The following is a 14,015-nucleotide window of genomic DNA, read 5'->3' as shown; positions in this document are numbered from 1 at the left end:
ATCCAGTTACTTTATTTTTTACAATTTGTTTTGGTATGTCATCTTTTGTCTTTTCTGTATGTCATATGATTTATATCATTATATCATGTAATGTATATTGAAGTATGTGATGTTTTCTATTATTTGTATGACATTATATTTTTCATTGTTTATAACATATTATTTAATTATTATAAGATATAATTTTGTAATTGTATGTCAAATTATTGTTATAATTAATGTATGAGAGTATTTATGATTGTATTTTCATTGTACGTCATTTTCATATTTTTTTTTGGTGTCATGTTGTTTTTATTTTTGTATGTCATATTACTTTTAAAAGTGTTTGTCATGTTATGTGGGTAAATGTATGACATTTTGGTCATGCTTTGTATTTTGGTGTATTTCCTTTTAATTTGTTAGTTTATGTTATGGAATTCCATCATTGTTGTCAAGATTTTCATCATTGTATGTCTATTGAAGTATATGTTATATGTCATGATATTTTCAGTAAGTCTGTGTCATGTTTTATCCTTATTGTTTGTAACATTTTTTTAATTAATGTGTGTCATATTGTTTTTACAATTAATTTCATGCTATTTTTCGTATACGATGTCATTTTGTCATTGTATATTATGTTATTTTTATCATTGCCTGTCGAGTTAAGTTTTTTGGGTATGTCTTGTTGCTCATGTTATTTCATAGGTGCATGTAATAATATTTCCTAAATTGTATGTCATATATTTATGATTGTATGCCTGTTTTAAAAATTGTATATCGTGTTATTATGTATAATTGTATGTAATGTTATTTGTATTATTGTATGTAATGTTTTCATGCTTGTTTTACTATTGATTGCATTCCAGTTTTATTATTGTATGTCATACTAGTTTTACTATTGTATGTCATGCTAGAATTGCTATTGTATGTCATGCTTGTTTTACTATTGTATATCACGCTAGTTTTACTATTGTATGTCATACTAGTTTTATTATTGTATGTCATGCTAGTTTTACTATTGTATATCATGCTTGTTTTAAAAACTATTGTATGTCATACTAGTGTTATTATTGTATGTCATGCTAGTGTTACTATTGTATGTCATTCTAGTTTTGCTATTGTATGTCATGCTAGTGTTACTATTGTATGTCATTCTAATTTTACTATTGTATGTCATGCTAGTTTTACTATTGTTTGCATTCCAGTTTTATTATTGTATGTCATACTAGTTTTACTATGGTATGTCATGCTAGTTTTACCATTGTATGTCACGCTAGTTTTACTATTGTATGTCATTCTAATTTTACTATTGTATGTCATGCTAGTTTTACTATTGTATGTCATGCTAGTTTTACTATTGTTTGCATTCCAGTTTTATTATTGTATGTCATGCTAGTTTTACTATTGTATGTCACGCTAGTTTTACTATTGTATGTCATTCTAATTTTACTATTGTATGTCATGCTAGTTTTACTATTGTATGTCATGCTAGTTTTATTATTGTCAGTCATGTTGTTTTTATTGTTGTATGTCATATTATATTAATAAGTATATGTCATGTTTTCTCTCTCTTCCTAGAAACGTTTTTGTTCAGGAAATGTCTTGCGTTTATCCCTTAAATCCATGGCTAGTGATTGTATTGATAGTATTGCCAAATGATTATCAAATACCAATACAAAGAAATAATGCTATTATTACTCATGGATGTTTTTAACATCGTTTCATGTTAGGTTTTCTTCAGTATACTGGGAAATCAGTGTCATTATGTTCACTTAAGCACCTTCATAGGAGAACATGCGATTTGCAATATTAATGGTAAAAGATATTTATCTTTCCTCTTCTAAATTCACCGTAAGTAAAAATCATTTGAGTATATATCCAGAAGCATGTTTTCCCATCTAAATTGATTAACAGGTATATTTTGTTCTTTTCATTTGATAAAGCATTGGATCTGACCGGCGCAATTCTCTGCTACAATTGTGACTACATGCATAGCCCCGATCAGTGTGACAGAGTCATGGTGACAGAGTCAGTGTGACAGAGTCATGGTGACAGAGTCATGGTGACTCTAGTGACAGAGTCATGGTGACAGAGTCATGGTGACAGAGTCAGTGTGACAGAGTCAGTGTGACAGAGTCATGGTGACAGAGTCATGGTGACAGAATCAGTGTGACAGAGACATGGTGACAGAGTCAGTGTGACAGAGTCAGTGTGACAGAGTCATGGTGACAGAGTAATGGTGACAGAGTCAGTGTGACAGAGTCATGGTGACAGAGTCATGGTCTGTTCCGTACATGAGGTACGTGTTGAATCCCAGAGCCTGTTCAATTATGGCAAGTTTTATGGTTGCCTTCAGGATTTTTGTGTTGTGATGATTGGTGCTTTTTAAGTACGATCATTAGAGTGCCTTGTGGTTTTCTTGTCACGTACGGAGTTCTAGATGTGAGGACGACATATTACCCGAATTCGACCTATATATAAATGTTTTATTTATTCATAATCTATATCAGCTATACATAAAAACTCGCGTGTGGCTATTTTCGCGCAAATTTACTCCATGCGAAAACGCCAACGTTTTCTCACCGCGAACATTACGACTTTTACAGAAATTGAAGGTCTCAATACGCAGTTCCTGTTCTTATTCATTATAGCTTAAACAACTGAAAGCAAACAACCAAACAATCCTAACTATCACAAAAAAAAACAAGCAACAAAAAACGATTTTAGATCAATCTGAGAAGTCCGGGTCACTGCCATGCATGCGTAGAATTCGTAAAATTCAAATGGAGGTGGAAAAACATTGACCATTCGGAGCCATGCCATTGTGTAAGCTACCTTGCATATTCTACACATGCTTTGTGTAAGAGTTAAGGTTATATGCTACCTTACATATTCTACACATGCTTTGTGTAAGAGTTAAGGTTATATGCTACCTTACATATTCTACACATGCTTTGTGTAAGAGTTAAGGTTATATGCTACCTTACATATTCTACACATGCTTTGTGTAAGAGTTAAGGTTATATGCTACCTTACATATTCTACACATGCTTTGTGTAAGAGTTAAGGTTATATGCTACCTTACATATTCTACACATGCTTTGTGTAAGAGTTAAGGTTATATGCTACCTTACATATTCTACACATGCTTTGTGTAAGAGTTAAGGTTATATGCTACCTCACACAGTTTGTGCATGATTTGCGTTAAAGTAGAGGATATATGCTACCTTAAACATTATACCTGTGATTTGTGTTAAAGTTAAGGATATAAGCCTCCTCACACGGTATACCTGTGATTTGTGTTAAAGTTAAGGATATACGCCTCCTCACACGGTATACCTGTGATTTGCGTTAAAGATAATGACATATTATATGCAACCTTACATATATAACGTTATTTGTGTAAAGGTTAAGGATTTTTCGTGCTTTCGTTCACAATACACTTGTGACAAAGCCAGTATGTGAAAGTTTAGGATATAGCCTAACTTACATATTTAACCTGTTGTTTGTGATTGAGTTAACGATTTATTTTGATACCTTACATATTACCAGACCTACACATTATACCTGTGATATGTGTATTAGATATACAACAAATGCATGCATTTAATGTGTTCATGCTATTTATTACATAACATTATTTCATATGAGAGATGTATTCTGATATTATATCACGTATCATTTTGTCAGCAATGTTACATAGGAGCGAAACAAAGCCCAATATCTGAATCCTGGCTGTGGACCAGTCGGTGTGTACACAGCAGTGTGGTAAATAGAGAATAATACATGCCTTTTTCCATATCACACCCAGTATCAACCCGAGACTGCAATATCAGCCCAAGGGACGATTTTTTTTGTGTGATATGGGTTTTGCGGGCTGATATGGGTTTTGGGGTGTGATACGGCGGGGGCTGATACGGGTTTTGGGGTGTGATACGGCGAGGGCTGATATGGGTTAGAGCAATTGTGTCGTATCGCATATACAAAAAACCCGTATTTATTGGTAAGTATGTAATAAACAGTTATAAACTATATTCACATCTTAATTAAAATCTTTACGCCACATAGTTAATTCAATGTTCACATCCGGATTCTATGAAAACTTCTTACATTTCGTTACATTACGTTTTCTTACATGAGGAAAACTTATCCGGACAATTTTAAGCAGAAGTTTGACAGGTGGTAACTAAAAACAAATATTTGACTATACTTTTCCTGTTTGTTTTGTAACCCCATGAAAAAAGGTTTCAATTTTACAATAATTTGTTTTCCCACAGGACTGTCAAGGTTCCTTTCCACACATTCCTGTGGACGGGGTAGTGGGAAAGAGACAGGTTTCAGCACTACGCTCAGGGTGTTGCAAAGATAACTTCTGCAATCATAAAAGCCCGTCAACATTTAAACCACAACACATCACAAAACTACAACAACGACGGTTACACCTTCAACTTCTAACACTCCCAGTAAGAATCATACGATATCTGTTCCAATCGGTCAAGTTTTAGACATTTAGTTTCGTATTCTTAATATTCCATCCCTGCATTCCGATGTTAGTTATTCTAAAATCCTGCTAGTGTCACCAGTGTACACTATCCTAACCTCCCCTGTTGTTCACCAGTGCACAATAGCCTAACCTCCACTGTTGTTCACCAGTGTACAATATCCTAACCTCCACTGTTGTTCACCAGTGCACAATAGCCTAACCTCCACTGTTGTTCACCAGTGTACAATATCCTAACCTCCACCGTTGTTCACCATTGTACAATATCCTAACCTCCACTGTTGTTCACCAGTGTACAATATCCTAACCTCCACTGTTGTTCACCAGTGTACAATATCCTAACCTCCACTGTTGTTACCAGTGTACAATATCCTAATCTCCACTGTTGTTCACCAGTGTACAATATCCTAACCTCCACTGTTGTTCACCAGTGTACAATATCCTAACCTCCACTGTTGTTCACCATTGCACAATGTTATAACCTCCACTGCTGGTCACCAGTGTACAATATCCTAACCACCACTGTTGTTCACCATTGCACAATGTTATAACCTCCACTGCTGGTCACCAGTGTACAATATCCTAACCTCCACTGTTGTTCACCATTGCACAATGTTATAACCTCCACTGCTGGTCACCAGTGTACAATATCCTAACCACCACTGTTGTTCACCATTGCACAATGTTATAACCTCCACTGCTGGTCACCAGTGTACAATATCCTAACCTCCACTGTTGTTCACCATTGCACAATGTTATAACCTCCACTGCTGGTCACCAGTGTACAATATCCTAACCACCACTGTTGTTCACCATTGCACAATGTTATAACCTCCACTGCTGGTCACCAGTGTACAATATCCTAACCTCCACTGTTGTTCACCAGTGTACAATATCCTAACCTCCACTGTTGTTCACCAGTGTACAATATCCTAACCACCACTGTTGTTCACCATTGCACAATATTATAACCTCCACTGTTGGTCACCAGTGTACAATATCCTAACTTCCACTGTTGTTCATCAGTGTTCAATATCCTAACCTTGTTAGTTCACATGTTAAGCATTTTTCCCCGATATTCTCAAATACACAATTTTTCTTTACACATTTTTTATTATTTTCATACCGATGTTCCTGCCGTATGCGGTGTATGGCTTGTTTGGTGGTATTTTGGCAGTACTGTTAGGCATGTATGGAGGTATTGTATATCATGTTTGAATGTATAGTATGGCGTTTATGGTGGTTTGGTATGGCGTGAATGACGTTATTGTTTTATTGTTAACCGTTTGTTAGCGATATTTGGCTTAAAATAGCGTTTGGAATCAAATCTTTCATCAAACACCTGCGTCATGATGTAACGAAATGGCTACAAGTTCCTCGTGTCGTTTACAGTTCATGTTGCTAAACTAAACATTACCCGTAATAAACAAGCAATCATCGATGACCAGTCGACTAATTGTTTCCCCCCTTTTTTGCTTTTTGTAATCTCTTTTTGTTTTCTATTTGTCAAATGAAAAGAAGAAGAGAGAATTAACTGAGGAACAGAAACAAGAAAAATGGGAACTTTGGACATTTTTTATACAAAGACCGTTGGTTAGGGGAAAAATTGAAATGAATAAAACAAATCAAGAACATCTGATATCATTTTATTGCGTTAAATTACTTAGACAGTTTCGGTTAGTATGATGTGTTTTAAGGATGTATGCTGTTTGGGAAGACATTGCTCCCTAACGACAACATTTTGAATGTTTCAATAACCACTGATAACAGTAAACAAGCTTACAACAACCAGTGCTTTAACTTTAATTATTGGTCAATTGTTTGAACTATGAAGTCACGTAACAATGCTTTGTGCTGTAAGCTTTTATCGTGAACTCTTCATTTATGGAGAAAAAAAATCAGAAATAGTAATAATTTCTAGATATCATATGAGCGTTATGAGACTTGTGATTGTTGGATATTATGTTGATCTATTTCCCAGTATAACCTGAGTCTTCATACAATCTGAAAAAATAGCTGACTCAAGCAAGATAAACATGATAACCTACCATCACTCGTTGAGGAATCGTTGAGGAACCTCTATACAGTATACTGAAGTATCTAGGTGAGTTGATACCTACAGGGTGTACAACATCTAATTACAGAACTAGCACGTAGGCAGTTTTTTGAAAACAAATAATCTAGTCCACGAACAGTGTCATAATAGTCATTGAAATGTTCACTAGCCTGACATAAACTATACAAGACCCAAGTGTCCGGCTAGTGAAATTGTACACCTCGACCTACCACTTCCAGTTGCAGACACTACAATCGGAGTAAGATGGGCGTACAACCAGTTGATGATTGGGGCCAAAGAGTGGAAATCCAAATTAATTCCTGCATTATATTAAGCCTATTTTTACGTATATTATAAACCGCGCCACTACTCAAAAGAGATCAATATGGTCATCAATCGTTTTATAACGTTCTAATCTGACATGACCCTACATTTATTTTGATTTAATACATAAACCTTGATTCACTTTCTTGGTCGTATATACAATCGTAATATACACACTTTACTTATTATAAATTTGAAATTTACCACTACTTCTCTACTTTATATGAATTTCAAAAAACATTATGCACCTCCCCTTTATATGTTGCCATAGTAGTTTAGACAAATCTGGATTTCAAACCATTTTGGTCCCTAGCGTCATCGACGAGTCCTAGATGGACGAAACAGCTGGATGGTGCAGTGCAATTCATTTTTTGGCATACTGCATCAATAAAAAATAAATTTGAGATGCAGTCACGTATGTGTATTACTTTCATCTTTCATTGTAGTCAGATGTGTTCAATACTTCGAACGACCTTTGTAATAACCATTAAGCCTAGAGTATATCTCGCTGCGATGAAGTGCCATACAGTTAACCAGTCTATGAACCCACATTTCTAACAACTGTTATTCCGGTTGGGCGATGCAGGCCCTATTATCCTCTTTGCTGATAGATAACTGTCTAATGCGTATTATCAAGGAAATGATTTGCTGGTATTATTGATTTCCTTCCTTTAGATGTATATGAGTAATTGCCCTTTTAAACATCACAACTATTCAATGTCTTGTCTGTAAAATAAACTGCAGTAATATGCCAACTTGTCATAAAATCGCAATATCTATTTCTGTCAATAACATGAGGCCCAGGGGTCATGGTAGCGGCAGATCCTATTACTCTAAACGTTATGTCTTTGTGATTCTCTATTGGAAGATTTGAACATATTGATATGAAATAAGTTGGTTATGAAAGTCATTTGTTCACTACTTTCACATCATATACATTTAAACCATTCACCTACATGAACTAAAATATCATGAACTTCAGCCGGCCTCTTTTATTATTCACAGGTCAATTAAACGTCTTAACAACTTTCAAAATATGACCTTGAAATTCGGTCATGGTAATTCTTTTGAACAAACTAGATCACCCATTACACAAGCTTAAACTGCCCAAAGATAATCACCCAAATCTTCTTGGTTGTTCAGAAGATGATTAACATTTTAACATATTGTCACTTTAAAATTGGGCCAGGGTAATTAATTTTAACAAATTTGATAGCCCTCATTCCAGCTTGTAACTGTCCTAATATAGCCTTCCTATGCGGTTTTTTTGGTATTCAGAAGATGTCGTTTGATTTTTTTTTTAAACAAATGTTACCTCGAAAATAGGTCAAGGTCATTCATTTTAACTCTTGACAGCCCTTTGTCTCAGCATGCTACTTACCAAATGGCATCACCAAAGACCTTTTTGTTACCAGGAAGAAGTAGTCAGACGGATGACGACGCCGCACCACGGCATAAGCTCAATTGGCGTTTTGGGCCAAGTTAAATAATAACTATACTAAAATACAAATCCTTTTTATAAATATACAATGGCTCCCGTTTTCTCTCGTTAACACATGCTACTTGTTGATTTTTTCTTAGCCCGATATTGTATATCTTGTCAGCCCTATAAAAAGCTATCACGGTGCATATTTCAAACCATTTTTGCTGAAGTCAAGCAAGTGTTTCTTTAACAACTTAATTTGTCCCTTTTTGTTAAGTTTGCTTATCTGGGTATATTGTCGGTTTGCCGGTATAGCTTACTAAACGGCTTTAACTGGTCACAATAGTTCTGGGTAAAACAACTGTTATCAATCACCTTTGTTGGCACAAAGTGAATCGCGCAGATGCATTGATGGGGAGGAAGTCGGAGTACCCAGAAAAAAACACAAGTGTTCAGGCAGTGGACGAAGAATTGAAACTAATTTCCATTTGAAAACATTTATTTTGATAATGTTATTTCACATGATTACGGACCACTGGGGCTATGTTCAAAAATATCAATATATCGTATATCGTCTCCCTGTGAGTTGTGGGCCTTACACGCGTAGTGGCCATAGTTCATATCAGTCACGGAATCGATGTGTATATCCGCACCATTGTTGGTCAGCCGGATATTAGTTGGCATTTTCTCACCAATCGCCTGTGCAAATAAAATAAATCACCAAGGCCTGTGTAAACAGCTTATTATCATCAGGCACCTGCGTCTATAACAGACGTTACATCATAAATAAAACACGGTTTCAATAAATCATGTTTGTCTATAGTTTACCATTGTATCATAAAGATATAATAAGAATGGTACAACGACCCTATGTGCCTGGATGGGCTCCGGAGCGCAGATCCATTGTAACAAGTTCAATGTGTACTCAATAATAGTACATTGTTACTAGTTTTCCCATTTGTAACAATTTCGTATTTATCAGCAATAATTCAATAAATAAATAAATCAAGAAGAGCAATAGAAATTGAGCTGACATAAAACCAAAATGATATTCTACATAAATAATGAATAAATAAGTAAATAAATATGTAAATAAGTAAATACATATGTTAATAAAAAATGAATTTGTAAATAAATAAGTAAATAAATAAATAATGTGTAAATAAATAAATCAACAACCAAAGGAATTGAACACAAAGTCTCCAAGAAAACCTTAGATAACAACTAGTGCTCTGGACAGTAGCGTAACATGTACCTCATAATAGCCATCAGATTTATAAATTGTCATTAGAGAAAAGACGAACGCAACAGACCAGAACAGTAATTAACTTACAAAGAAGCTCCAGGTGATGGAGGGAGTTGGGTTACCAGTCGCCCTGCAGGTTAAGTGTATGTATGACCCCTTATTAACGTCATGTAGTCTGGTGGCAAAAACAATCACCGGCTTCGACACTGTAAGTATACACAAATATGATTTGGAATAATTGGAGAACTTATGAATTTATATAATGTGTTATTGTCCGGAAACGTCGGGTGATAACTGGAGATGGAACTGAAGATGGTTTGCCAGCTACCCTGCATGTCAACTGTATGTATTGTCTCTGCTTAACATCAAATCGTCTGGTCACATAAAGTCACTGGTGACGACACTGACATATTCTTTCTGCAATTTGTATCAAATTTAGGTTTCCAACAAACAATCCCAAAAAAACATATCTTACATTTACATAATCATACAACCCCTATATCATACAAAAGTTAAGTAGTAACACTTAAGTATCATCAAACAGCTAGTTTCATACGTATAGATTATCAGACTGTGATTTTACAGGGTTTGTCGTGAACATATTTTTTCTCATCGCAGTGGACTCCCTATTTTATCCACATGGTCGAGAGAATGTTCGAACGACAAATTATGAAAACCTTTGTAATGAACTGTTTATCATCTACATACCACTACCTGTTATATTCCTTTATTCATCAAGGTGGAGGTGAGAAATATTGAACACTGGTGACAAACAGTGGAGGTGAGAATATTGAACACTGGTGACAAACAGTGGAGGTGAGAATATTGAACACTGGTGACAAACAGTGGAGGTAAGAATATTGAACACTCGTGACCAACAGTGTATGCTAAAATATTGAACATTTCTGACCAACAGCGGAGGTTAGAATATTGAACACTTTTGACCAATGTTGGAGGTTAGAATATTGAACACTTTTGACTAATGTTGAAGGTTAGAATATTGAACATTTCTGACCAACAGCAGAGGTTAGAATATTGAACACTTTTGACCAATGTTGGAGGTTAGAATATTGAACACTTTTGACCAATGTTGGAGGTAAGAATATTGAACACTGGTGACCAACATTGTCGGTAAGACTGTTGAACACTGGTGACCAACAATGTAGTTCAGAATATTGAACCCTCGCGACCAACAGTGGAGGTAAGAATATTGAACACTGGCGACCAACAATGTAGTTCAGAATATTTAACACTCGTGACCAACAGTGGATGTTAGAATATTGAACACTTTTGACCAATGTTGGAGGTTATAATATTGAACACTTTTAACCATCTGACAGGTTGCAGTGTTGAACACGTTTGACCAATGTTGGACGTTAGAATATTGAACACTTTTGACCAATGTTACAGGTTGCAATGTTGAACATTTTTGACCAATGTTGGAGGTATTTTTATTTAGAATTTAGAATACGTAACTTAATGTTAACTTAACCGGCCGATCTGGAAAATATATCATATGATTCTTACTTCGAAAGTTAGAAGTAGTAGGTATACTCGTCGTTGTTGTAGTTGATGCTAGCGTTATGGGTTGTGGTAAAGTTGTGGAAGGTCTTTTATTATTGCAAAAGTTATCTTTGCAACACCCTGAGCCTATTGCTGAAAACTGTCTCTTTCCCACTACGCCGTCCACAGGAATGTGTAGAAAGGAACCTTGACAGTCCTGTAGGAAAATAATTCAGTGTAAGATTGAAAAAGAATGCAGTCCTATGTACATTTTTTGTTTTGTTTCATGGGTCCACAAAACATAAAACAAAAACAACCAATAAACAAACAAACAAATTAAACATTTGTCCACCATTTATCTTAATTGCAGCTTAAAAAATGAGCGGAGATTTTTCTTCATATTAACAACCCGTGCTTGTATTAATTAAATCAGAACATTTAATTATGAATCAGAACATCAAAGTATCCATGTTAATTAACAGTTTGATTAAGATGCGAATACAGTATATAATTGTTTACCTTTATTTCGTGCCCACACCGACTTGTCCACAGCAACGATCCAGATAGGGCACTTTGTTTCGTTCCTATATAGCATTGCTAATAATACAATGGGAGAATCAATATCAGATTACATCTTTAATATGAAATAATGTTCTATATTGAATATCGTGAACTTATTTCAATGAATACATTAGTTGTATATTTAATACACGTGTTTATAAATATTTTACTTATGCTTTCTTAACTCTAACATCACTTACATGTTTCTGTGTAAGGTAGCATATAACCTTAACAGGAACACAAATCACAGTTATAAAGTGTGAGGTAGCATATAACCTTGCCTCTAACACAAATCACATGTATAAAGTGTTAGGTAGCATATAACCTTGACTCTAACACAAATCACAGGTATAAAGTGTGAGGTAGCATATAACCTTAACTTTTACATAAATCACAGGTATAAAGTGTGAGGTAGAATATAACCTTAACTCTAACACAAATCACGGTTATAACGTGTTAGGTATCATATAGCCTTAACTCTAACACAAATCACATGTATAAAGTTGTAAGGTAGCATATAACCTTCACTCTAACACAAATCACAGGTATAAAGTGTGAGGTAGCATATAACCTTGCCTCTAACACAAATCACATGTATAAAGTTGTAAGGTAGCATATAACCTTAACAGTAACACAAATCACAGTTATAAATTGTTTGGTAGCATATAACCTTAACAGGAACACAAATCACAGTTATAAATTGTTTGGTAGCATATAACCTTAACAGTAACACAAATCACAGTTATAAATTGTTTGGTAGCATATAACCTTAACAGGAACACAAATCACAGTTATAAATTGTTTGGTAGCATATAACCTTAACAGGAACACAAATCACAGTTATAAAGTGTGAGGTAGCATTATAACCTTAACTCTAACACAAATCACAGGTATAAAGTGTGAGGTAGAATATAACCTTAACTCTAACACAAAGCACAGGTATAAATTGTTAGGTGGCATATAACCTTAACTTTAACATAAATCACAGGCATAAAGGGTGAGGTAGCATATAACCTTAACAGGAACACAAATCACAGTTATAAATTGTTTGGTAGCATATAACCTTAACAGGAACACAAATCACAGTTATAAATTGTTTGGTAGCATATAACCTTAACAGGAACACAAATCACAGTTATAAATTGTTTGGTAGCATATAACCTTAACAGGAACACAAATCACAGTTATAAATTGTTTGGTAGCATATAACCTTAACTGTAACACAGATCACAGGTATAAAGTGTTAGGGAGCATATAACCTTAACAGTAACACAAATCACAGCTATAAAGTGATAGGTAGCATATAACCTTAACTCTAACACAGATCACAGGTATAAAGTGTGAGGTAGAATATAACCTTAACTCTAACACAAAGCACAGGTATAAAGTGGGAGGTAGCATATAACCTTAACAGGAACACAAATCACAGTTATAAAGTGTTTGGTAGCATATAACCTTAACTTTTACATAAATCACAGGTATAAAGTGTGAGGTAGAATATAACCTTAACTCTAACACAAATCACGGTTATAACGTGTTAGGTATCATATAGCCTTAACTCTAACACAAATCACATGTATAAAGTTGTAAGGTAGCATATAACCTTCACTCTAACACAAATCACAGGTATAAAGTGTGAGGTAGCATATAACCTTAACAGGAACACAAATCACAGTTATAAATTGTTTGGTAGCATATAACCTTAACTCTAACACAGATCACAGGGATAAAGTGTTAGGTAGCATATAACCTTAACTCTAACACAAAGCACAGGTATAAATTGTTAGGTGGCATATAACCTTAACAGTAACACAAATCACAGTTATAAATTGTTTGGTAGCATATAACCTTAACAGTAACACAAATCACAGTTATAAAGGGTTAGGTAGCATATAACCTTAACTTTTACATAAATCACAGGTATAAAGTGTGAGGTAGCATTATAACCTTAACTCTAACACAAAGCACAGGTATAAATTGTTAGGTGGCATATAACCTTAACAGTAACACAAATCACAGCTATAAAGTGATAGGTAGCATATAACCTTAACAGGAACACAAATCACAGTTATAAAGGGTTAGGTAGCATATAACCTTAACTGTAACACAGATCACAGGTATAAAGTGTTAGGTGGCATATAACCTTAACTTTAACATAAATCACTGGTATAAAGTGTGAGGTAGCATATAACCTTAACTCTAACACAAATCACAGGTCTAAAATTATTGTTTAATATCGTCCTCACATCTAGAACTCGCGTAGTGACAAGAAAACCACAAGGCACTAATATGAGCATTCTTAAAAACATCAATCTTCATATCAAAAAAAGAAAAGGATATTTCCCCGTGACATCCTAATAGCCACCTTAACAAACTATATAGTCTAACGCTCTAGGGTCCTACACGTACCTCATGTACAGAG

General features: G+C 34.7%; 1 protein-coding gene across 1 annotated transcript; it reads right to left on the bottom strand.

Moving 5' to 3' along the window:
* Positions 1-8,770: 8,770 nt before the first annotated feature.
* Positions 8,771-14,009, bottom strand: LOC110458784 (neurotrimin-like). Its single transcript, XM_021510691.1, has 5 exons — positions 14,003-14,009; positions 11,552-11,629; positions 11,057-11,249; positions 9,617-9,735; positions 8,771-8,982 (listed from the first exon to the last, which is right to left on the bottom strand). Coding segments are annotated over exons 3-5 (294 nt in total). The 5' UTR covers positions 11,058-11,249; positions 11,552-11,629; positions 14,003-14,009; the 3' UTR covers positions 8,771-8,808.
* Between the last annotated feature and the right edge of the window lie 6 nt (positions 14,010-14,015).

Source organism: Mizuhopecten yessoensis, unplaced genomic scaffold, assembly GCF_002113885.1.
Source record: "Mizuhopecten yessoensis strain PY_sf001 unplaced genomic scaffold, ASM211388v2 scaffold9767, whole genome shotgun sequence".
Taxonomy (NCBI): domain Eukaryota; kingdom Metazoa; phylum Mollusca; class Bivalvia; order Pectinida; family Pectinidae; genus Mizuhopecten; species Mizuhopecten yessoensis.
The sequence above is the reverse complement of the archived record's forward strand: the minus strand, read 5'-3'. Positions and strand labels throughout refer to the sequence as shown.

Excerpts from the sequence above, each read along its gene's own strand:
- LOC110458784 (XM_021510691.1), bottom strand. Across the intron at positions 8,983-9,616 it reads CCATCACCTGGAGCTTCTTT|GCGATTGGTGAGAAAATGCC; the intron begins GTAAGTTAATTA and ends TTATTTGCACAG.